Source organism: Platichthys flesus, chromosome 1, assembly GCF_949316205.1.
Source record: "Platichthys flesus chromosome 1, fPlaFle2.1, whole genome shotgun sequence".
Lineage (NCBI taxonomy): Eukaryota > Metazoa > Chordata > Actinopteri > Pleuronectiformes > Pleuronectidae > Platichthys > Platichthys flesus.
Window position 1 is genome coordinate 11,443,479 of NC_084945.1, and position 23,743 is coordinate 11,467,221.

Below are 23,743 nucleotides of genomic sequence, written 5' to 3' on the forward strand. Positions count from 1 at the left end.
GAATGTTTTCATAAATAGTTAAATGAATAAGCCAGGGGGGTCTTCTACTGCTTTTTGTGCAGGAAAAAAAAAGGGACAACCAACACAAAATTAGAGTCTTTATATTATTATGAAAAGCAAGCAGGGATTTTTTCTTCAGCGAAGGTCAGTCAACAGAGGATAGATGATTAATGTCTCCTGTCCCCCTGCTCGTATTAAGCCTCAGCACATGTATCACCAACCAGCTCCTCTTCCCAGCGCTTTGTTCTGAACCCAGCGTGTTCATGGGGGGTTGGGTATAAGAAACAGGGTGTGGCTTCGCTGTTGTCATGGCAACAGAGTTATCACTGCTTTTGAACCCCCTCTACGAGTCGTGTGTGTGGTGTGTGTGGTGTGTGTGGTGTGTGTGGTGTGAAGGAACTCGGTCACCAAACGCGAGGATGTGCAGGCGAGCGGCCCAATATATTACAAATCATCGTTAACCTACATGGAGTTCTCGGCCTGTGTGCGTGCTATGTCCATAGAATGCAAAGCAGAGCAGTTACAGTCAAACTGGCAGCGTAGGTTTGCTCATTGGATTTCCAAGCAGTTCTATATGTGCACACCCATAGCAGCGAGGGTGTAGGGCCAGAGTGATGGGCTCCCTCTCAGAGTTCAAACAACCATAGCCCATCAGTTACACCTGCAGCATCACTCCAATAGTGCTTCGTAGCAATTTCTACTTTAATAGGCTGCCGCTGGTATAAAACACAAGGTTACACGACATTACCGGGATTCGTAAATTGGAATCAGCGGGTTCTCTGCGTGTGGCTGCGTGGTAGCAAAGAGCGCCTGACCTGCAGACAACCCCAGTGAGGAGGTTAGAGAACACAAAGCAAAGTGCTGATGCCAACGTACTGAAGAAGAGAGCTGTCAGAAATGTGAGTGATTCTACAAGTCACTGCACAACCGATTATCTTACTGTGTGTGAACTAATGAGCACAAGTGAACCCTGATGATTTGAAACACATTATATCAACTTCTCATCAATAAGAAGATGAGTTAAAAATTCAAATCCATTTCTGGTCCTTGGACATGAGTACATTTACATAATAATATGATAATTCTAGTTATTTTTACCACATGTGGCTAATTAAATGCTGGGTAAACCTTTTATCCAATGAACTGAAAGCTTCATATGAAGATCTTTGAATAACACAGTAACAAGTTTATCTACAGAAAAAAACCTCAGGTCAAACTTCTACAGGAAACAGAATACAGGATTCGACTTTACTTATACTGTCTAAAACTGACCTAGTATAAGTCATACAATTGACTGTCTTTGCTTTCAACTGTATAGGTAGTAAAATACTCCCACCTGGTGGTGACATGTTGAACATACTACAGAGACAAGTCAGGGTAACGTACACAAATGAGAAAGAAAGACAACAAATGCAAATGCTTGAAAAAGATCTCTACCTACCTAAACCTTCAGATTTTAGACAACGGGAATCCACAGTAGGAATCATGCAGAGTGGAGACCAGGTCCATCATTCCTACAGCTTGGTGAGTAAATTAAGGCCCGCAATATATTTGAGAAGATTATCAATAGAAAGAATTATTTTCGTTTTTCAGTCTCTATTCTCTCGCTTTTTTGGTCTCTGAGGCTCTCCTCTGATTGGCTGGTGGCTTTCTGTGAGACAAAAAGCCCAGCCAACCAAAAGATAATGAATTGTAATCTACTACCATGGTGTGAAAAAGGTCACTGATAAATCCAAGCGGAGATGGTCAGTCAGATGAGATGAGCCAAACAGACGGTTAAATCTGGTCTGAAAAGCTCCAGCTGGATTCTGTGTGAAGCTCCACACCGGGGCCTCAGGCCTGGATCCACTGCAAACCCCTGGATCATCTGGAAGCGACAGCTGTACTGCGGCATCGAGGTGGAGCCCTGCTACCACTGCCTCCAGCTCACTCACCTCAGCTGCAAGAATCTCTGAGCGGACCTGGGGCAGTGCCAGTATGATTTGGGCTACGAGAGCATGCACGGCCACTGATCATCTGGGACATCAGGGAAGTGGGAGTCTGGGCAACTAGGACAGCAAGAGTGGAAAATGGCAAGTGGATGACCAGTTGAAGCAGTGGTCCACCCCTCCATTGTCAAGAAACCCTGTGGATGTTTCACTGGTTTGATTTGGGCTTCAGGAAAGAGACGATGAAGTGCAAGAAAGGAAAATCTACCAGCGGCGATGTGACAGTGTTCAGTATATGGAAAAAGTAAGGTGGGAGTACGCTTTGCCAGGGTCGCTGATCAGGAGACAAAACCATCAAACAGTTTATCTTATTCATAGAGTTCAAGCTCAACCCTTCCAAGCTCAACCCTTCCTTACCCTATAACTTTGAGGGTGCAAGTTTCCATGAATTCCGCCCTTCAATAAATTACACCTTTAGTGGAACAGAAAATCAAAACTGGGCTCCAGCTCATCTGTCTTCTTGCAGCTTTTAAACACGTGGATTTCTATATTTGACTTTTGAAGAGACCACACACCTTTATACAAGAACTTTGGCCTGGAGACAAACCTGTGTAGTTCAGGAGAAGGGATGTCAGACGGATCACATCTTTGTCCCATTTGAGGAAGTCACACCAGAGGATCACAAATCTGGAAGAATCAGTGCCAACAAAACTAAACGTTACTTCTATAAGTGCAGTTATGACACAAACTGTGACAATCGGCTTTAAAACACCTGTCACGTGACGCAGCATCTTCACCTCTGTCCCCTCTTTGTAAATCTCAGGTATGGTCCATCGTATATTTGCACGGTTAGGACGTTTTCCGACAGTTTTGGAGTGGGTTTGAATGCATCACAGTGGCTTTAGCGCCACCACCAGTGACGGAAGCGGAACTTCATCTAGCCGAGTTCAGAATAAAGACAGAAACAATCCAGATGATCTGGAGGAGTTGTTGTCTGAATGATCTGAGACACTGCGGCCATGTTTCTCAATAAATCCGCCTGGTTCTCATCCAGTGTGCCGGACACACGTCACCACTACTGGAGTGAGTAGCATCAACATGGAGACGCTGGTTTGAGCTAACCTGCTAATCACCTGATGACAATGTGACACATTCATCCATGTAGCTGGTTTGCAGCTAACAGCTAGTTTATGAATATACAGTCTATGGTTTATGAGCTGAAAACAATGCAAACTAAAGAAGAGCAAAATATATTTTACAGTGCTATTCCCAAGGTGGGTTTATAACATGTTTTTTTTTTTATATGCATCTGTGTGTCTGCAAAAAAGTGAATTCAAACAACAGTACAAACATACACTGATTATTGTAGTTCACTACACTGAAGTGCACTGTAATACAATTTGATTTATGAAAAACAACAAATCTATATTCATAAAATGCATGGGCACTGTTCTATATGGCTATTATATCAACATAACACGTGAACTAAATATATTTTGTAGGATATATAAAAAACACTTTCAAAATCACTTGAGAGAAGTAAATTGCTGTAATAGCTGACCTTAACAAAGATGGACGACACGTTACCACCTCCAGTCAGAGTCTGAGCTGTAGCTGTGGTTTTATGGTCCCGTCGACACTCCACCAATCATGAGTCAGGATGGATTTCAGAGGGAATAATTATACCACCACAAATCTAGTTTAGGATCTGTGACCCTACAAGGACATTTGTTGACACACTTTGATTTGGTCGGCTCAGCTTCCTTTTATGGTCACAACATTTCTCTTGCAGTACTCGAGGGGGGGAGCGTGGCCGGTTGGAGGACGGCAGATTATCTCTTCAGCGAGGATGCTACATGTCCAGATACTCTGAGGTGAAAAACTAACAAAAATATGCACATTTCTTATTTGAAAGTTGTATTTTTTCTAAAATCCCAATCAAGATATAACTTGAGTTTTGTTTTTTAGGATATATGAGAGCAGAGATTACCTGTGGAACAAGGTGACCATTTTTCACAGCTTGTTTCTGTCGGCCTGTGAGAAGCGTCAGAGCGTGAAGTCCGTGTGCATCGGTCACTATGTCCTGCCTCCAGCCTCCGTGCAGGACGGTGAGGACCACTGTGTTTATTCATTTGGTGTTAACCAAGCTGGATTACCAACCGTCCACCCGTGGCCCCAGACCTTCAGGGGTCTAAAAAGCTCCAGGCAGTTGAAGTTTTACTCAACTCTAATTCTGTCTAAATAACTGGATTGCAAATTGAGAATATCAGCTTCAACAGGTCGTCCATCCTCCAGCTTGTGGCCCTTGTGGATTTGTCAAGGTTGACCTTCTAAAAAACCTTAATGTTTCTTTTTTTATTCAAACATTTTTCCTCAACAGCAATTTTTTTTAATTATCGATTGATTTTCCAGTTTGTAAAATATCTATTATTATTTCCTGAAGCCAAAGTTAACATATTGGATTAAATTGCTTACTGTCACGTAAAACAAGTAAATAAACAGAGATATTGGTTTGTTTTTGGTTGCCATGTGCAGTGAAGAGCAGGAGCCCAACAACCAAATCTAGCTCTGGTACAAAGTTAATCTTGACTTTATAGTTCATTATACTTAATGGGTAGTTCCCATCTCTGAGGGCAGTTGCCACAATGAGATTCCAAGATATTTATGAGGTTGTATAAAACATCTACACAAACACAATTATTTTTTCCTTCATTATATTTTTTTGTTAAAAAACTGGCTAGTTTTACTTCAGTAATCTAAAAACTATTCTGAGAGATCACTCATAGACAGAATCAACTTGTGGAGGCTGGCGAATAGACGTTGCTTCACTTTAATGGATTGAGCCAAAAACAAAGGGAAACTAGTGAGTGATTCACTTCAAAATGAACCAATTTTATGAATTAAAATTCATACAATGTTTCTGTGGTTGTAATTTCAGAAGTAAGGAGCGTAGTGGGGAGGTTGATTTGGGAGTGTGAGGACGAGCAGCCAGTGACACAGGTAAATACACAGAGTAACTTTACACAGAGACAAATAAACGAGGTAACTCCTCAGCTGGTTTCTGTTTTACAGGATTTTACACACGATGAGTCCAGTGAAGGAGAAGCCAGCAGAACCAAGTGTGTTTTCAACATAAATATTTAGAATAAGATCTCAATGAATAGTAAACTGTGTGGTGAACTAATGAATTCCCTAAACGTCTTACAGCTGTGACTCATCTGACACAGAGTCCTCAGAGAGTGAAGATGCCCCCTATGGTTATTTGCAGGATTATCCAGGTGGAAACACGCTTACAGGTGAAGCCTTTTAATATGTTACACAAGAATTATTTTTTTTTTACCATTTTAAATTTCCTGTTGGAAGAAGTTATCTGGGTTTGTTAACATTTCACCCATTTTTTCCTCTTCAATTATTCCCTGAAGGTTATGTCGGCATGGACGAGCTGCAGAGATATTCAGGTGATCTGTGGGATTTCCATGCCGAGTGTTACAGTTGCTCCAAATGTTAAATCCAACATTCACTGAGAGGAAAGTGTGGTGAAGAGGAACAAGTACCTGTTGTGTTACTCTCAGTTGCAAGATGTAGAAAATGCTGTTGTGAATTATCTTCCTGCATTATACGCTGTGTTCAAACTGACTTGAATGTGAGTTTTTCGATCTCATTTTGTAACTCAATCTATATCTTTTCATTGTATCCGTCAATACTGTCCTTGATTTTTCATGTTCTGAAAAAGGTAAATGTTACAAATGTTCTCCGTATTTGTTTTGAATGCAAACATTTTGTGTTTCAATAAAAAATATAGAGGGTCAGAAATGGCAAGAAATTCAAGAACTTATCTGAGTAAACTTTTTTGGTTTGTATAGAGGGACCACATATGAAAGTATAACAGAGAGTAATGAATACAAATCCATAGTAACTGCTGTATAAGCTCTAATCATATATAAATGTATGTATCGCTGTTAAATATATCTATAATAAAGTATATGTTTTCAAAATAATATTTTTAACTTTAAATATAAACTAAAACATGATATAATATGACATTTATTGTTTTGTATTGATTTAAAGACAGCACAATTATAATATATATATATAAAAAATACATACAGACATAATATTTATTGCGTTATAGAGTATAACATTTAGTGTACATGCAATAGGTATAAAAATAAAATCGCATAAAAGGAAATGATAAAATGAGCGTGTACCATCTCCAGCCTGTGGTGGTGGGTGTTTGTTTTACACCTATTGCATGTACACTATTTTGTCAAAAGACACAGACTCAATGATAACTCATAATCATTAACAACAAAATGTAAACATGTTTCTGAGAAAAGAACAGCAGCGGTGGAAGTAACACTTCACGTCATGAGCGTAACTCCATTTCTTTCCATGGTACCTTCCATCCCCGCAGAGTGGACCGGTCCGCCGCGGTTTGACCAATCAGGAGCTTTGTTTTGGAGGCGGCCCCTCTTTCTGACAGGAAGTAGAGCAGAGATCTGTACTTTGAGACAGGAGCACGAGTCAGTCTGAGCTGTGATTCCTCGGGTTCCTGTGGTTCCTCTGGTTCCTGTGGTTGATCCCAGTTGTTGAAATGGCTCAGGAGAATCTGTCGGTGGTGCTGCACGCTCAGGGAGACCTCAGACTGGTAAGACACAGCCACAGACCTGGATCATTCATTCACATGTCAGTCACAACCTGTTGGAAGTTAATCTGATCTTTTTTTTTCTCTTATGCATTTTTGACAATTTCTCACAGGAAAAGCTTCCAATTCCAGAGCCAGGGCCTGATGGTACTTTTCTTTTTTTTCAGGAGACTAAATGCACATTATTGATAATTTAGTTTGCAATTTAAATTAATTAATGCATTTTTTTTTATTTGTGCAAGTGAACTTGCAATGCACAGGTGTCAAATACTGTCATTTTTCATTTGGTCAGGTGTCCACAGACTCAAAAAAAGTTAAATAGGCGTGCACTACAAAATACTTAAAATACCAATAATATTATATTCCCTGTATTTACCTGTTTTTATTCTATTTTATACTTTCACTTCCTAGTCTGTCAACCTAAAGTGAAATCATTGACACTTATCTCATCCTAGACAGAAATAAAAAATGAATATCAATCTGTTTGAATAGCTGAACAAATCAAGAATTCAGAGATGTGGAAAATGATTGATGGGGTCTGGGATCAGGCTCATCTGGAGTGACCCTGTGTGGACATGAGTCCTTATCACCGTGTCCCTATCCCTGTCCCCAGATGTCCTGCTCAAGATGCACTCTGTGGGAATCTGCGGGTCAGACGTTCACTACTGGCAGCACGGACGCATCGCGGACTACGTGGTCACCAAGCCGATGGTGCTGGGCCACGAGGCGTCAGGGCAGGTGGTGAAGGTCGGGTCGGCAGTCAAGCATCTTCAAGTGGGTAAGTTAATGTGATGTGCACTGCAGTAATCGTGTAGACAATTGTGTAGAATTTTAATAAGGTTGTATTCCTTTATTGACATAAAAAGGACACAGGGATGTGTGGAGCATGTGTCCTTATAGTGACTATAGTAAATAAAAGAATCCGTAGTACTCTGCAGATCTTGTTATGTTAGTGAAAACAGGTTCACTGTGAGCCACCCCGAGCTGAGGACACACACTCCCCCTGCTCTGACCCTGACTTGTGTTTGTCCAGGGGACAGAGTGGCCGTTGAGCCCGGCGTCCCCCGTGAGATGGACGAGTTCTGCAAAAACGGACGATACAACTTGTCTCCCACCATCTTCTTCTGTGCCACGCCCCCTGACCATGGGAACCTGTGCAGATTCTACAAGCACAGTGCCAACTTCTGCTACAAGTACTTTCACGATTTCATGGCGTTGCACCAGATGTTACTTAACAACTGCCTGATCTCTGACTGCCAACTGACTCACTTGCTTAACCTTTGCATGTATCCTTTCCTCCTTTGCTGCCGTCTGTGTCTTTTCCTCTAGGCTGCCTGATAATGTGACCTATGAGGAGGGAGCTCTGATTGAACCTCTGTCTGTGGGGATCCACGCCTGCCGCAGGGCCGGCGTTACCCTCGGCAGCACCGTGCTCATCTGTGGTGCAGGTAAAATAATCCCAGACGGTAAAACCAGTTAGCAACCGTCATAGGAATATTCCTCTAATCGAGTATTGCACAGTGCATGTCAGGGCATGGAGCAGAATCCTATAAAAGAGCTGAGTGTTCTTCTTGCTTGAGAGGAATCTGATGTAACAGAGTCATTTGTGCTAAAAGAGAGAATTATACTGACTTTACAAAAGTCAAGGGAAAAACCATGTGGACCTGGTGAACGTTAACACAGCTGGTTGGGGGGGTTAATATTTAACAAAGCCACCGTGGTGAAAACAAGCTAATGAACATTTTGTCACATGTGTAAAATAAATTAAATACAGACTTATAATGCACACAACACACACAATAATAATATAATAAAAAACAAGATTGTACATAATCCCGAAACAACAACAGCAAAGCAACTGACTGATTAATATACCTAAACAAACAGAATTACAAAAATAAAAACCCTGTGAATTTGTTTAGGATCTGTTCAATAATTCAAAAATAATTAGATTTACTATATCAGTTCATCTGGAAACAGAACTAAACACATGACAGGTAAAGCACATTCAGTACCCATGTATTCCCCCCCACTTCATGTTATGTTGTTCCTCACTATTTTGGTTTGTAGTAAATCTTTTCTCCAAACGAAATTATACGTAGTTCATTAAAAAACTAAAAAAAGTTAGATTCCAAGTAGTTCTTGATTTTAGCTTAAACAATGTAATACAAATTATATCCAGCAATGTCATTAATTATTTCCACTAAGTTCTACAATGTAGGTTCAATTTTATTAATTGACTATTTTTTCTTACATGTGAACTTTAAAGAATCCAATTCATAACATGTTTGTAATGAAACAAATCCGTCTTGAGTTGTTGCGTTGTGTTTTGTTTTTCTTCAGGGCCCATTGGGTTGGTCTGTTTACTTGTGGCCAAAGCGATGGGGGCCTCACAGGTCATCATCACTGGTAACACACACACAGTTTATAAACCCTTATAACCACATATCTTTAATGAAGTGACACAACATTCAGACTAAGACTTCCTCTCTCTACAACACTTCATTTCCCACGTTCAGATCTGTCCCCAGCACGTCTGACGATGGCCAAAGAGCTGGGGGCGGACTTCCAGGTGACAGTGAAGAGAGAGGACGAGCCCAAGCAGCTCGCCAAGCGTGTGGGGGACATGCTCGGAGCTCCGCCTCACATCACTATTGAGTGCAGTGGTGTGGAGAGCAGCATCCAGACGGCCATCTATGTGTGTGACCCTCACCTTTAGTGTTTTTAGTTTGTTGTGTTCTTACTGTTGATTAGGCAACGATCGGATGAATTTTTATATTTTATAATCATTTTATATTTAGGCAACACGCTCGGGAGGCGTGGTGGTGCTGGTGGGTCTCGGCTCTGAGCTGGTCACTATTCCTCTGATCGATGCTGCTTTGAGAGAAGTGGACATCAGAGGAGTTTTCCGCTACTGCAACACGTAAGTTGTAGTTGGTTTCACATCTTGTTCAAAGGAGGCAGGTCCAGTCACGTCTTTGACTGAAGCTCAACCCATGAAGTAATTAACTAGAAGTCTGCCAAGGCCCAACTGTCGCTTTTAATTCTGCCCAGTTCTGAAAGTATTGAACATTGAAGCCTTATATGTTACCTGAAAAAAGCCTAACCGTCATGAAACCTTACTTCTACTTAAACCCACAAGATCTGGAGATTTATTTTAATCTGCAACAAATTGTGGAAACTTTTATCGAATACTAAATAGCAGTCCGCTGATCTTTTGTCCTCAAGATCCAATAATTTCTCTCTCCTGTAAACTGTATCGTTGTAATCTTCAAAAAAGGCCAGATCTCACAATGTTAAGGAAATTGAAAATAAATTCTGGATCTGCACCAATTTTGTATGGGATATTCTTGGCCCATGACCCTTCCTTCCACCAAACTAACCAACACACAGTCAGGGTTGAAAACACACCGTCCTTGATAGAGATGAGGTCACAGAGAATGAACGGTTCCAGTAAAACACTTGTCTCCCTGTGTCGCAGCTGGCCGATGGCGATCAACATGCTGGCGTCGGGTAAAGTGAACGTGAAGCCCCTGGTGACCCACCGCTTTCCCCTGGACCAGGCAGCCCAGGCCTTTGAGACCACGCGTCAGGGTGTTGGGATAAAGGTCATGTTAAAGTGTGACCAGAACGACCAGAACCCCTGATCTGACCCCAGTGCAGCGGAAACACACGAGAGCGACTCAGCATGACGAGCAGGCATCTAGAAACTGGACATTGACCCCAAGAGAGATAATAGAGGTAGTTTAAAGAAACGTGAATAACAGAGCTGACTGTTGTTTCACCTGCAGATCGGACATAGAGTTAAATGGTACGAATAATAACCAACTTTTTAATTTCTTTACATTGCTGCTCATTTTAGTTTGTTTACACAAAGTAATTCAACTTTTTAAAACAATGAATCATAAATTTCAAAATGTGTTGTGGTTCTTTATAGATAGATAATTATACTTATATCTAGATGAGCGAGACTGCAAGACCTGCATTTCCTAGTTCTAGGCACTAGGGGGAACCAGAGCCTTAAACTGAACAGGCAATTGTATCAATTCCTTGTACAGTATGTGATTATAATAATTGTTATGATTAACAGTTCCATCGTTGGTATACAAGGAATTCATGAGCTTCACTGTGCAGGGATCAGGACATGAGGAAATCCTGCTCTGATTCATGTTGATCCAGCTTCAGCTTTGAAATACCACTTTAAATTTCTTGACATTTTAAACATTTAGTTAATAGATTTAATTAACATGTACTCACTGCACTCATGACCCGCTTCAGTTCCACATGACGTAATGGCAACATGCACTTTGCATAACGTGTTCATTACGCTGGTAAAACAGTTTCCAGTTGCTGTGAGCAGCTTTTATTTCCACATGTTTTCGAACTCTGCTTGGAATTAGTCTGTGGTGTGAAAGCGTGAAACACGTAGGAACTCCTAAAATTAAATTTAACACAATTCAGAATTTAACTTAAAATAAATCTCACTAAAGTAAAAGATAAAAGTTTAGTCAAATTTATGAGATTTCAATTTCATACCAAATTAAAACCATGAGGTTAATTATTGGAGCAATTTGCTCTAAAGTTTGACTGTACCTATTTAATTTAGATTTATCAGAACTATAACCCTTTGTGTGTATAACTTCTCATGTCCTTTTAATGGTGCAAGTGTTTAGATTCACTGTAGGAAGGTTTGATTCCCGGTTTGCTGGGGCATTGCATGTTCTGCTTGTTAGGTTACTTGCAGCCAGTAGGTGAGTGTGAGTGTGACTGGTTGTTTGTATGTTGGTCCTCTGAGCCAGTGCCAGCCTGACTTGTCTCCAGCTCTCACAGGACCAACAGTATATGGATCATGGCTGGAAGTCGGCTGTTCACCTCTTTATTAAACAGACTGATTGTAAAGTAGGTTCACAGGACGACATCATTTCTACGACACACTCTGCTGTTAGAATCCAGTGGAATAAAAACCAGGCAGGTTCAGCTCAGTTTTTATTTCCTTGCCACAGTGAAGTGATACAACTTTTTTTACGAGGCATGCACACAGAAAATGTTCATATGGATCCACTTCCCTACGATGCGTTGTGAAGCCGTGACTCGGCGGTGACGGCTTCTGTTTCCTTTCACAGTGTGTGATTCACTCCTGCTCCCTCTCAAGACGGAAAGCCAACGCACAGGTGTGAGGACGTTTGCAGTGACTAAACCTGCTGTGTCGTTTTTTAGTTTTTTTTTTAACATGAGCACAACACCAGACACGTTTTCTCTTTTTATGTACAGACATTCTAATACTGCTTATGGCAATGGGACAGCTCGCACGACACGGTTACATTCACAATCCACCCACGGACTCCATGAGCGTCAGTCAGGAACACGACAGATGAGCACACAGTAGAGAGCACGCAACACAAAAAAAAGAAACGTCCCATTTTTTCATTCGTGTGATGTGTTGATATATCGAAAGCATAACTAACGCGTGTTAATAGTTGTGTTGGGTTGCGTGTTATTTAAACGGTGTGTGAGTGTGTTTTGTACATGAGCTTTAGAAAAGACTTGAACTGTCACTCGGAGGTCGAACTTGTGTATTGCCTTAAAATGAAGGGAAATCAAATGGATATGGCGTTTCTCCCATTAACCCCTGCTGCAAGCATTGGTTTGATTCACATGGACATTATATCAACTTACCAACATATCAAACACTAAAATAACCCCCCCCACACACACACACTCCCTTTGCATGGCAACTGTAATGATGTCCGGCGTTTTTATTTAATTGTGTCTTTGCCTTCATCAAGTTCCGTGTCCTCTTTCAACAGCGAGATTCCATATTTACAAAGCAGCCGTGCCCCCCCCCCAACCCTCTAGTCACAATATTAGCAAAATATGTATTTACATGAGAAATAAATAAACGGAGAAGAAAAAGAAAGTAAACAAGGTGTATAGTTTCAGTATCGTATTGCATTACGTGAATACAAAAAAAAAGAACTCGCTCGATAAATCCATCCGTCCACACAGACACACACAAGAAAGCACAGAGGGGACAAATAAATTAAATTAACAGTGTATATATGTATATACACACAAACACACACACGCTGTCTCTCCAGCTGGAAATATGGAAAAAAGGGTTTCATGTCAATAAGATGGCTGCTGCATGTTAAGCACAGACAACGGAATGATGAAGAGTTGAAGTCATTAGCTCAACGAAAGAGAGAAATCAAAACAGGGAGAGAGGAATGGACGGGGAGACGCCGTCCTGTCGCTGGTCAGGATGAGAACCAATCACAGCCGACGTCCTGTGGGACGGTCCCTGGCCGGCGTTCATATGTACATGGGCGTCTCCTGGCCTGTCAGGAGTCTGAACATGGCCGCCGGCATCGTCTTCATGTGGATCTGAGAGTGACAGAAACAAAAGCACATCCGTAAACATTTAATCGACTTAATACTGGGTCTTTAAAGTGACTCTTAAACCCTCAAAGATCCTTTATGTTGTGTCTTAAAAAATTCAACATCACATATAATCCTGTGGTTAATAGTGTGTTTTATTTTGTGGTGTTGTTTCAGAGTCTAGTTTTTATATCCTTATTTAGCACAGCTTAAATGTGAGAGGTGTCAAATGAATGGACCATAAACTAGATATTTAATTTATAAAATCTGGCCGTCACAAAATTTGTATTCTAACCACACGGAGCTCCAGAGCGAGAGAGTCAATCACAACTCTATCCGCTCGTGCACAAAATCAACTCAGCGTATTCTTTCATGGAGAGTTGGTGACAGGTTGAATTCTTCCACAACAGCAGCCACTTGCCTCCACACTGTTTTTCTTTCTTTGGCAGGGTGACATGTGACAGAGTGATGGACTATCTGCTCTTCCACTGAGTTGTGGGAACTTGTCACTGAGACAGAATCACCCCCCCCCCCCCCCCCCCCCCCCTAAACAAAAAATGGCAAAATAAAATGCAGGCAGCAGACTGAGATGTACTTTTAATCCTTCAGCTCCTGTGAAGCTACTGAGCTACTGAGCTGCACATTTTGACTTTGACCTGCTGGTAAAAGCTCAACCACACTTCAGTTTGTATGAATTCTGTTACGAATGTGTCGTCTACGAAGCCAAAGTTTAAACAACTCATCAAAACTATTGCAGTACAGCGGGGTTCCACCTCTTGAGTCATGATAATAGACTCACTGTTTATAACAATGGACGATATGACAGCTCCCAATGTGAAGCCAAAGCTTTCTCAATGATGGTGTCTGTCTTTTTAGTTAGTTCTTATCACACTGACATTTGTCTGTTTGGTTTTATTTAGTTATTTGAGGCTTTAAATACAAGGTGAAACATCATCATTGACAGCTTAGACTGACTCGTGATTGGTTGAGCAATTCCGACTCTAAAATATGTCATTTTACTTTGAATATTTTCAACAGATTTTTCTTTGAAACCCCCAGAAATGATCACATGACCCATGTAGGGGTCAGGACCCCAGGTTGAAAATCCCTGTTTAAGTAAACTGGACTTCATGTGTACAATCTGTTGAATGCCCCTTTATATAAATACACAACCTGTGCACGCTCTTTTATTCAGATAAACAGTCATTCTCTAACTTTACAAAACAGCAATAAAAGTAACACACAGTTATTTGCTGTGCATTAGCATCACCAGGACGAGGCTGCACACCTCTAAACTCTGCACCTTACATATCTGCAGTATCAGTATTACTTATTTCATATCAATATTCATTTAATTCATTCATTCACTCTACTCGGTAGTAATATACTCTATTTTATCAAAATAATGTATATTTAAGGTGTATATTTTATAAGATTTTTTTGTCTTTATATTACAACTCTAACCCCATTTCTCATAAGTCATGAATCTTGAATCTTCTTAGTGAATATTTGAGTGTGTGTGAGCATGTGTGTATTTGTATACATCAGTTCGAACCTCGCCGACGGAGTTGGAGAGGGCCTGGACAATCTTCTCATGTGCTGTGGCCACCACACTCTGCCCATTGATCTCAATGATCCTGTGACCCACACGGACGCCACCGCGCTCAGCGATTCCTCCTCGCATCAGACTGCATATCTGACGAGTGAAGCACACAAGTCCTCATGCTAGAAACATTTCTGCAAGAGTCATCAGAGGCTAAATGAAAGCCTCTAGGAGAGTCACATTTCCACAGCAGTACGAGGATGGCCCTCTGAACAGAAGTTTTTATTTCAAAGTTTATAAGGGAACAGAGAAGAACAATGGCCAATTTGATCCTTGCTGAAGATAAAGCAATCTTTTTTTTTTCTACAATGTATTAGGTGAGTAAATATTTTCTGAGTCAAAAAAGGTAATTTATCACTGACAATGTTTCTCCAACACACAGGAACTGAAATAATGAGCAGATTAATCTTAACTGAGACAGTTAATGTACACGTGAGCTGCACGATTCCAGTATATATATAACATTTTGTCCATTGGAATAAAATACAACAAAGCAGCCAATATTAATACTGTTTTAATTTAAGCATATTTTTTTGTCAATTGTACTAATATCTAAGTGACCCTCCTACGTGGTGGTGGTGGTGGCGAAATACATGTCGGATTCAAACTTACGATGCCGTTCTGGACGCTGAAGCCGAGCTGATATTTGAGATCTGGTCTCTTGATGAGGACGGTGGTGACAGGAGGGCAGCTCACGATGTTCATCTTCACCTGGACCTGGTTCTTTAAGCCCTTTAACAAACAGAGCAGACATTACAAAATGTGTTAATTATCATGTCGTTAAATGTCTGAGCAAAATCTGAAGATGTGTTTCCCAGTTCCAGCTGCCTCGTGCAGCCTGAACAGTGTCAGTGTACCTTGATGATTCCCTGACAGGTGGCGAGTGGCAGCCCCACGAGGCTGGTGTTGTTGATGGACATGATCTGGTCTCCGATGCTGAGTTTGCCAGAGCGAGCCGCCGGCCCGCCATTCATCATGTTGGCTAAAATAACTGTGGGCAGGATGGAGCCCCAGCCGGACTCTACGATCACCACACCCAGGATCTCCCCTTTACTCTTCTCCAGCTGCAGCTGTGGAGCGGGAACAAGTGTGTGGGGGGGGGGGGGACTCAGTCTTTATGCATCAGTCCATTTTTCATCAGGTATTTGCAGAGAACACATATGCAACTTCCATGGATCAGAGCAGAAATCTGATCATGATCAGGATATTTTCGTTAATATAGTAACACCACAGTAAACACCTTGTCCCCCTTTATCATTTATCAGTATATACGCTTTTTATGATGGAATATAAGGACATTTTTAATTGTTCATTCATATACAGTATTTCTCAACAGTTATTTCTTCCATAAAAACATATTTAATATGAATACAACTGTGTTGTACTGTATTATCCCTCACACACAAGGCTGAACTTATGGGTGTAGTTCACTTGGGTGTAGTTGTTAACATAGATTACAGTTTAATTTATCAATAAAAATGTGTGTTAGTTACTTAACAGCGGACACTAATTATAATGTAAATTTCCTCAGCAGCTGAATGAACAGTTTTGAATCTGCACCTCAAACCCTCACCTGGTGTCTTCTTAGTAAAACTGTTTCTGTTCAGGTTGAACATGTTTTTATTTTAAGCATAAAGAGTCAAAGATTGGTGGTGATTTGTGTCTAGTACTTTATTCCATCAGTTTTGTATTTCACAGTCTTTTACACATCCAACCATTGGGCTAATGTAGAATAGATTTCCCTGCTTTTTGCTCCTCACACATGGAGCCTTGAATAATGAATTTATTCTCATCACAGTTGGTTAGGAAGCGTTATTGCTCCAGGAAAGCCCAGTTTCCTCATCACTACAAATTGCTTGTGTCCCTGAAACGCAGCAGCAGCTGTGTGGTGGAGCTTCTCTGCTCGTACAGCAGAATCGGTTTCACGGCTCCTGACTCTCCTCAGACCTGCAGTGATGCTTCCAGTGCACAGTGTTAGGTAAAGAAGAAGCTAAATGGCAAACAGTAGATGTTACTGTACCATCCGCCTCTTAATCTGTCTAATTAGTTACTTTATACTTGTGTGTTTCCCTGAAGTGCCTGTAGCATGATTAGACTTTTCCCTGCACTGACACAAACAAAAAAACATCTGTAGAGAAAACACACTGTCTTGAAGATAAAACATGTTAGGGCCAATTAAAGAGGAAAATCTGAGATTGTGAGAATAACATTTAAATATAGCAACAATGCAGTTGTAGTTTTACAAAAATAAAGTCATAATTTTGACAGAATGAAGTTGCTATGTTACGAGAATAACATTAATTTTATAAGACTAAATTTATATATTAAGAAAATCAAGTTAAATAGATAGAATTTTCTAAATATAATTTTTGAGAATTTTAGGCTACACGTAATGTTAGAGGATTTAAATTTAGGAATGAGAAGCGTCTTGATGTTTTTAATAACTTACTTTTAAACCTAACAGTAACTTTGGTTCAGGATTCACAGATTACAAAATGTGTGATCTTTTATCATAAGAATCCAGAAGGAGTGGAACTCTTTTGAGCACAGTACTATTACAGATCTTTCTTCAACATGGCCCCTAACACTCTGTCGCAACAAAGTGCTAATGTGTGAACTTTACTCTTCATATCGACTCACCTCTTTGCAGTTTTCGGAGTTGGAGAAGTGAATAAGGTCGTCGTTGTACATCTCCTGCGTGTTGATGATGTCACTGTACTCCTTCTGGCTCAGGTCCTCGGGGTTGATGCCATTGGCTCTCAGAAACTCTTGGTAAGCGACACTGAACGCCTGGCCGATGGACTGAGCGATGAGCTGGGCCTGGAGGAAAAGCAGGAATCATTAACGTGTTGGTGATCTTGTTTTGTTGGAGCCAAAGAAGGGAATACAACAACACAGGGGTGAAAAAAAGCATCTGATAGGACAATAGTGGCAGTGGGACTGCACCAAGAAAACGTCAAAACATATTATACATCGATTTTGCAGAGCAGCAGGGAAAACACAGAAAAGAGAAATCTACACAAAGTATATTCTCTGAAGCACCAGCTGCACAAAGAGCTCAGTGAATATATCACGTGTCCAACATTCAGCACTGCACCACCATGGGCCACTAACAGTACAATACACATAACAAGTGAGAAATGGATAAGATGAACAGTTATCAGGATATGAAAGCCACATACAGACAAACAGAGTTACTGGAACGATGAAAGATAAGAAACACCCACTTTAAAATGAGCCCAAACACTTTTTACACATCATGGGGTTATTGAGTAAGAGGTCATCTGATTGGGTTGTGGAGGTTGAGATCAAATAAATTGCGACTATACAGCACTGCTATGAAACATCACTAGTAATTTCGCTTTTAAGCAAAAAAGGTTGGAAAAAGTGAATTTTGTTAAACTTGGACGTGTACAACATTTTAACTGTGGGCTTATCCTGGCCGTGAGATAAATATAGAGAGATTAAAAATCATGGTTTAACCTTATTTCCTGTTTGACTCAGTTCTATACTTGTTTAACATCTCACACAGAATTTGCAGACATTAATGCCCGAACTCTGGAAATCAATAGACTGTGAGTTGAGTTGATGAATGAGCAGCTAAATGTTTCTATTATAACTGTAAGAAGTCTTTAAAACCTGGCAGTAAACTCTGATGAAGAGAGGATTGATTGGAGTCGGGTCTTTTTTTACTGACTGGCACAGACACTGAGTTGTTGGATCCTCTGAGCGACATTGTTAATGTTGCCAAGTCTTTGCAGGATCTGCTTCAACGAGCAGCAGCTCTGTGGTCAGAAAAAAAATGAAAAATCGTCCAGCCAATTTAAAGCGTTTCCCATCAGCAGGTTGCTCTAACTGGTTATTTAAGGTCTGATGTAACATTTTTAGATTAAAAAAGTAACTTTTGTCATAAAAATAAGAAAGATAGATAGATGGATACTTTATTAATCCTGTGTGAAATTTAGAATAAATCAAATAAAACGATTGAATCACACTTAAAACAAACTAGAATTATACCCTGAAGACTCACAGTCTGTGGTTTGTGAGGTCACAGTAACTTTGACCTTTGACCACCAAAATCTATCCAAAAGTGCAAGTGAATATTTCTATAATTAAATTCCCTTTGGACATTCCAAATATAACGCATTTAAAACATTGTGCGGTCCACCAGACCTTAACCTTTTGACCGCCGAACACCAAAATAAAATCAGTTCATCAGTGAGCTTGAACTTAATGCTGTTACCTAATATGAAGATATTCCAATAAGGCTTTCTTGAGATATCGCAATCACAAGTCAGAGGTTTAATAGGTCCGTCCATCCGGCATTTAGAGATTTCATCTACCAAATGCGTCCTCTTATATAATAAGACACAAGTAACATTGTATAACAACATTGAGTCACATCAGTGTACACTCGTCTGTGTCACCTCTCACCTGCTCCTAGTCGTGGAGATTTAAAACAAATCCTTTCTTTCTTAAACACGTAAACAGCTTTGTGACAACACTTGACTCACTTACATCCTCAGACTCGAAGACATGGCAAATCATCTTGTACTGTTTCTTTGCCTCAGGGGCCCCGGGCGTCGTTTCAATACAGTCCTGTGAGGCCGTGCGCGGCATCCGGCGTCTCGCCATCAGGACCACGATGTTCCCAATATCAGCGATGTAGGATATAGTGCGGAGAGCGTTGTCCATCATGGTCTCCTGTGGACACAACTTGTTTTCATAACACTCTGAAGTTATTACAGTTTCAATTTGTGATTTGAAAGTGAAATAGTCATCTATGTACAATTAATCTTGACCTAATTGTTGGCCAAAAAAACTGAAACTGCGCTGGTGACTCACAATTGCACATCTAAGATAACAAAATGGCTGAAAATGCATATTTCTACTGTAAGGTTGTAAGTCTTATAAGGTACATTATGGGAACAAAACTATGGGAAATATCTTCTTTATTTCATATTAACAAATTACTTGTTGCTGGTTTTTATTCTGGCAAACAGCAAACATCCTGTTTTGGTTAATATTTGAGAATAAAACACCAGTGTATATTTGCTGCCTCTTTTAGTAAGTCTTTTGAAGGCCTGAATTTGAACCTGTTGTACAATGTGATTACAGCTCAATAATACTCAATAGATTGTTTTATGCAGAAATAATAAGGATACCTAATGGGTTTGGATATATGGAGTTTTTGTGTTGATGTTTTTGTTCACTCTGCCTAACAACTGTCCTGTGTCATAATGTAAATCTGACGAGGTAATCGTAAACACGAAGCAGCAACTTCGAGAAGATACAGACTTTGAAGGAGATTCTGTGGGTTTGCTGAGAGGAAGCAGTATTTCTTCACCGCTGAAGATAGTATGCTGAATTTAATTTGAGTTGAGTTCACTTCATTAACTGTTTCTGCTGTTTTTATCGCACAAGCCTAATTAGTGTTGTTGTTCCAGCCCACAGTCGCAGTTGTTCTTATTATAAATCATGTCAGAAAGCCCATACAAGCTGCTTCGAGCTGTTTAATTGCGCAACAACGGTTGTTTTACTCCGAATCTCTCTTTGCCACGAGCGGCAGCACCAGTGGCAACCAGATGGACGGGGGGGGGGGAATAGTCACTGCATTGCAGCACGTTGGTTTTCTGCCAAACGGCTGCCCACACACACACACACGCACGCACACACACACACAGAATCTGACACAGCAGGACAATACAGAAATAGAGCAAATGAATCATAATCTCACACATATACATTAAAACAGTTAGTGTGACCACACAGCTCGATTTGGATCTCATGAAACTACGAAGCTCTCACAGACATCTCTACTTCTATCAAAGACTCCACCTCCAAAGAAGACTTGTTCTGCTGCTTTAAACACAAACAGCTGCTTATGGCAAGAAAACTTTGACAAATGATTCTTCTACAGCAGTTGAAGGAAGCTTTGTTCATAAAAGACTTCACAGAAAAAAGTAGCATGGCACTCTGTTGAGCGCACAACTCCACAAAGGTTGAATAATCGTGATCTGCATCAATGCTTCACAGAAAAGAAAAATCATGGATCCACACCAAAATGGTATCAGTTCTCCCGAAGCCCAGCCCCCGTCCGTCGGCCAAGTTTTGGTGTCAATTGAAGCAGTTTTAGCGTAAACCTGCTAACAAACAAACCAACAAACAAACCAATGGGTTCTGTCTCGGGTCATGACCTATTCCTCAACACAATTCATAGAAATGAGTTCAGTAGATTTAGCATAATCCTGCTGATCAACAAACAGACAAACACTGATAATGGTAATTACAAAAATAATCTCACATTCATGAGGACCTTCACAGCCAAACTTCGATCTGAAAAGTTTTGACTTGGTATGGCTTTAACATAAATGAAGAAGGTCAGATGTAATCCATTCTGGAATTGAGTGGAGGAGTGGCCATAATTTGCCTCTTTATACCAATTTTCAGGTCTGAAAAAAAAACAAAGCATGGAGGAGCAGCTTGTGCTGCAGTCCAACAGCTTGCTCAGTGCCCGCTCTCTGAGTTGACCGGCATGCACAGATGTTTGTGCAAAATTTTTTGGCTTTGCAGAATCTATTATTATCCTCGGTCAAAGGGGAAATTCTGAGCGTGATGTCATGAGAATAAACCTCATATAAATAAATAAGTAGAGGGGCTCTCAGTATGGTGCATACCTCTGCCAAGGCCCAACAGACTGCTTTCACTCTGCACCAAATCCATCGAGTTCTTTTGGAAAAAACATGTCAAACTAGTGAAGAACATATAAAATGTTTCTGTACCTAAACCAAACACTCAACAACACACAGTTACAAGTTTGTAGCCATGTTTGTTGAGGTCAGGCATCTGAGCCTTTCCCCCAAGATACCATTTTTTAAATCCAGACTTTTTTTCTTGATTCTGCATCAAACTGCTCACACTCATCAATATCAGTCCACAAATATTTTTTCATCAACATCCATGATTTAGTCTCTGGGAATCCAATCTCGCAATTTTAAAAAAAGAGATGCAATTCTAGATCTGGCCCTTAATCCACGTCTATAACCAAAATGTTATGACTTCATGTTGGCCAATTTCCAATCCTTTTACTTAGTTTTGTTGAAATCTGTGAAGTCATCTTTGCGTAATCCTGCTGACAAACAAACAAAACAAACAAACAGGGGTGGAAACATAACCCTCCTAGATCTCCTCCTGCAGCGTGTGGAAAAAGACACAGAACCATGAAGGCCGTGTTTCTTCTGACACTCACCTGCGAGTCTGCGTTGAGGACTTTGATCCTCTGGGTGGAGATGAACAGATCGACCTCAGTGAGGGTTTGAGCGTCTCCATCTGTGTTCTGAACAAACAAACAAGCAGACGACAGATCAACTCCTCTGACTCCAAACATCTTTGTACCAACCTGGATTTTTTCATGTTAAACAGTGACTTGTAACTGCCTGAATGGTGCCGGGGGTTAAATGTAGGAAGGACCTGGATTGAATATCCACAATGCATGCAGGTGTAGTTTTCAAGTGCTGCTTGTTAGATGGACAGGCTAAGTCTAAAGGTGAGGTGGGGAAAAAAAGGGCAGGAAACGAAAGGTGTCTGCAGTGGTTTGAGTTTACATTAAACTGTCCTGGCACGAGGACGGGGGGGGGGGGGGGGGGGGGGGGGGGGGAGCTGGCATACAAACAGGGAGCAGCTTTACACCCAGGCCCTCACCAGCTGGCTGTGACACCAGCGAGAGCAACGGCACTTCAGCACAGAGCGAGGCTGTGCACATATTCCTCTCATCACCGCAGACTCTAATAAAATTATATTTTATTTCATTGAATAAAAAACCGCCTGATGCATTTTAATGAGGCGACGGTGCTTAACTGTTAATAAAACAAGTATAACTCAGATTAAGTATTTCATCTCATAAACTGTGTGCTATTGATTTGAGTGTGCACAGAAACTCGGGAATGATCTGAGGTAACATGTGGTTTTATATCAGTGATTAGCAAACGGGCACAGGATTTGTGAGTACGATCCATTAGTATTTATGATTGCAGCAGTGCTCCATATTCAAAATCCAACTCGTCTTATGGATTCGGTGTAAAACAGTGAACAGATTTGTTCTATCCAACGTGAGAAGAGAATCAGTCATCTGTTTAACTGAATCAACCCCAGAAGTCTTCAGGGAAGAAATTCAGGGATTCCGAGAGCGGATACTAAAATATGACGCTTATCACTGACATGCTTGATTGAAGCCAAACTGAATATAAAGGATATCACATTTAAATAGAAGATAAAAAATAAAAACTAAGTGAAAAAACAGAATGTTACCAGAAGTACCATGCTCCCAACAAAAATAACCATTTAAAAAGAAGTGGGACAGAATTCCTTTTTTTCTTTTTAGCTCTCCTTAGTTTTTAATAACAGTAAGTCTTCGATAGTTTCAGTGAGAGTAGCAGAGGTCGGTCACACGTCATTCTCTCTCCACTGCAGGATAACCAGTGGGAGAAGAGGCAGGACATGACTGAGAATAACAGTGAAACCTACTTTCTGCTGTAGCTGCTTTAAACTATGTTAATAAACACAGAATCTCACACATACATAATTCAACTTACTGCAGGGTGATGGCAATGTTTAAAGAAGTACTTGAAAATAGTGTTCATAGTGTTTTTGCAAACACTTTCTAGTTGCAGCTGATGATGACATAATCGTGGTATTGCGGTAAGTGCTTTTTCTTTGCTTTTCTCTTGTAAATCAAGTTGTTTTCTTTGGCCCTAAGGTGAAATGCATTTATTTTTATATTCAATATGTTTTGCTCTAAACCGGAACATGTTTCTGTTATCTTTCTAGTGATCTCGGTAAATTCATAGTGTGAAATACAGGAACTGATTACACATCAGATACAACTAATATATCAGAGCTTGGGGAGCTGGTTATTGTTGAACAATACCTCAATGTTTTGAACAGACAATGTGTTCATTTTTACCGGTGACATTCATTTTTGCTCTCATGGAACCATTACACAGTGTTGCTGACTCCATACAAGTTATTCCCACAGATTATAGATCCAGTTAATTCACCGTAATAATTAATAAATGAAACCAGAGAAATAACACGGACTGGAGAAGAGTTTTCAGCTGACCTTGTGTTCACATGAAAAACTCACAACAGATTCTGCTTTTAGTGCACAATACTGTATCGACCTGTACACCC

General features: G+C 40.5%; 3 protein-coding genes across 5 annotated transcripts in view; 2 read left to right on the forward strand and 1 right to left on the reverse strand.

Annotated features, from left to right (window-relative positions):
* Positions 1 to 2,868: 2,868 nt before the first annotated feature.
* terb2 (telomere repeat binding bouquet formation protein 2) lies at positions 2,869 to 5,814 on the forward strand. The gene is made up of 7 exons (XM_062393465.1): positions 2,869 to 3,011; positions 3,721 to 3,802; positions 3,897 to 4,036; positions 4,867 to 4,928; positions 5,001 to 5,047; positions 5,136 to 5,224; positions 5,351 to 5,814. Exons 1-7 carry the CDS (start codon positions 2,948 to 2,950, stop codon positions 5,434 to 5,436), a joined length of 570 nt encoding a protein of 189 aa, XP_062249449.1. The 5' UTR covers positions 2,869 to 2,947; the 3' UTR covers positions 5,437 to 5,814.
* A 609-nt stretch (positions 5,815 to 6,423) lies between these two features.
* sord (sorbitol dehydrogenase) lies at positions 6,424 to 10,482 on the forward strand. The gene is made up of 9 exons (XM_062384715.1): positions 6,424 to 6,576; positions 6,687 to 6,720; positions 7,187 to 7,351; positions 7,607 to 7,766; positions 7,903 to 8,021; positions 8,917 to 8,982; positions 9,093 to 9,271; positions 9,375 to 9,496; positions 10,055 to 10,482. The coding sequence occupies exons 1-9, from the start codon at positions 6,523 to 6,525 to the stop codon at positions 10,218 to 10,220; spliced, it is 1,065 nt and encodes a 354-aa protein (XP_062240699.1). The 5' UTR covers positions 6,424 to 6,522; the 3' UTR covers positions 10,221 to 10,482.
* A 1,940-nt stretch (positions 10,483 to 12,422) lies between these two features.
* The window catches only part of apba2b (amyloid beta (A4) precursor protein-binding, family A, member 2b), a 54,643-nt gene continuing 43,322 nt past the window's right edge, over positions 12,423 to 23,743 (reverse strand). For all 3 annotated transcript variants that reach the window (XM_062384694.1, XM_062384703.1, XM_062384685.1), the window contains 7 exons: positions 21,804 to 21,890; positions 19,073 to 19,258; positions 17,195 to 17,374; positions 15,412 to 15,624; positions 15,167 to 15,286; positions 14,507 to 14,647; positions 12,423 to 12,957 (listed from right to left, as the gene is read on the reverse strand). In XM_062384694.1, the coding sequence (XP_062240678.1) occupies positions 12,886 to 12,957; positions 14,507 to 14,647; positions 15,167 to 15,286; positions 15,412 to 15,624; positions 17,195 to 17,374; positions 19,073 to 19,258; positions 21,804 to 21,890 (999 nt within the window). In that variant the 3' untranslated portion in view covers positions 12,423 to 12,885. The remainder of the gene's footprint in view (positions 12,958 to 14,506; positions 14,648 to 15,166; positions 15,287 to 15,411; positions 15,625 to 17,194; positions 17,375 to 19,072; positions 19,259 to 21,803; positions 21,891 to 23,743) is intronic.

What these genes read in the sequence shown, in the direction of transcription:
- sord (XM_062384715.1), top strand. Translation starts at nt 6,523, where the DNA reads ATGGCTCAGGAGAATCTGTCGGTGGTGCTGCACGCTCAGGGAGACCTC. An exon ending in TCCAGAGCCAGGGCCTGATG is followed by an intron (nt 6,721 to 7,186) that starts GTACTTTTCTTT and finishes CCCTGTCCCCAG; the next exon opens with ATGTCCTGCTCAAGATGCAC. An exon ending in GTTTTCCGCTACTGCAACAC is followed by an intron (nt 9,497 to 10,054) that starts GTAAGTTGTAGT and finishes CCTGTGTCGCAG; the next exon opens with CTGGCCGATGGCGATCAACA.
- terb2 (XM_062393465.1), top strand. Translation starts at nt 2,948, where the DNA reads ATGTTTCTCAATAAATCCGCCTGGTTCTCATCCAGTGTGCCGGACACA. An exon ending in ACATGTCCAGATACTCTGAG is followed by an intron (nt 3,803 to 3,896) that starts GTGAAAAACTAA and finishes TTTGTTTTTTAG; the next exon opens with GATATATGAGAGCAGAGATT. An exon ending in ACGAGCAGCCAGTGACACAG is followed by an intron (nt 4,929 to 5,000) that starts GTAAATACACAG and finishes TCTGTTTTACAG; the next exon opens with GATTTTACACACGATGAGTC.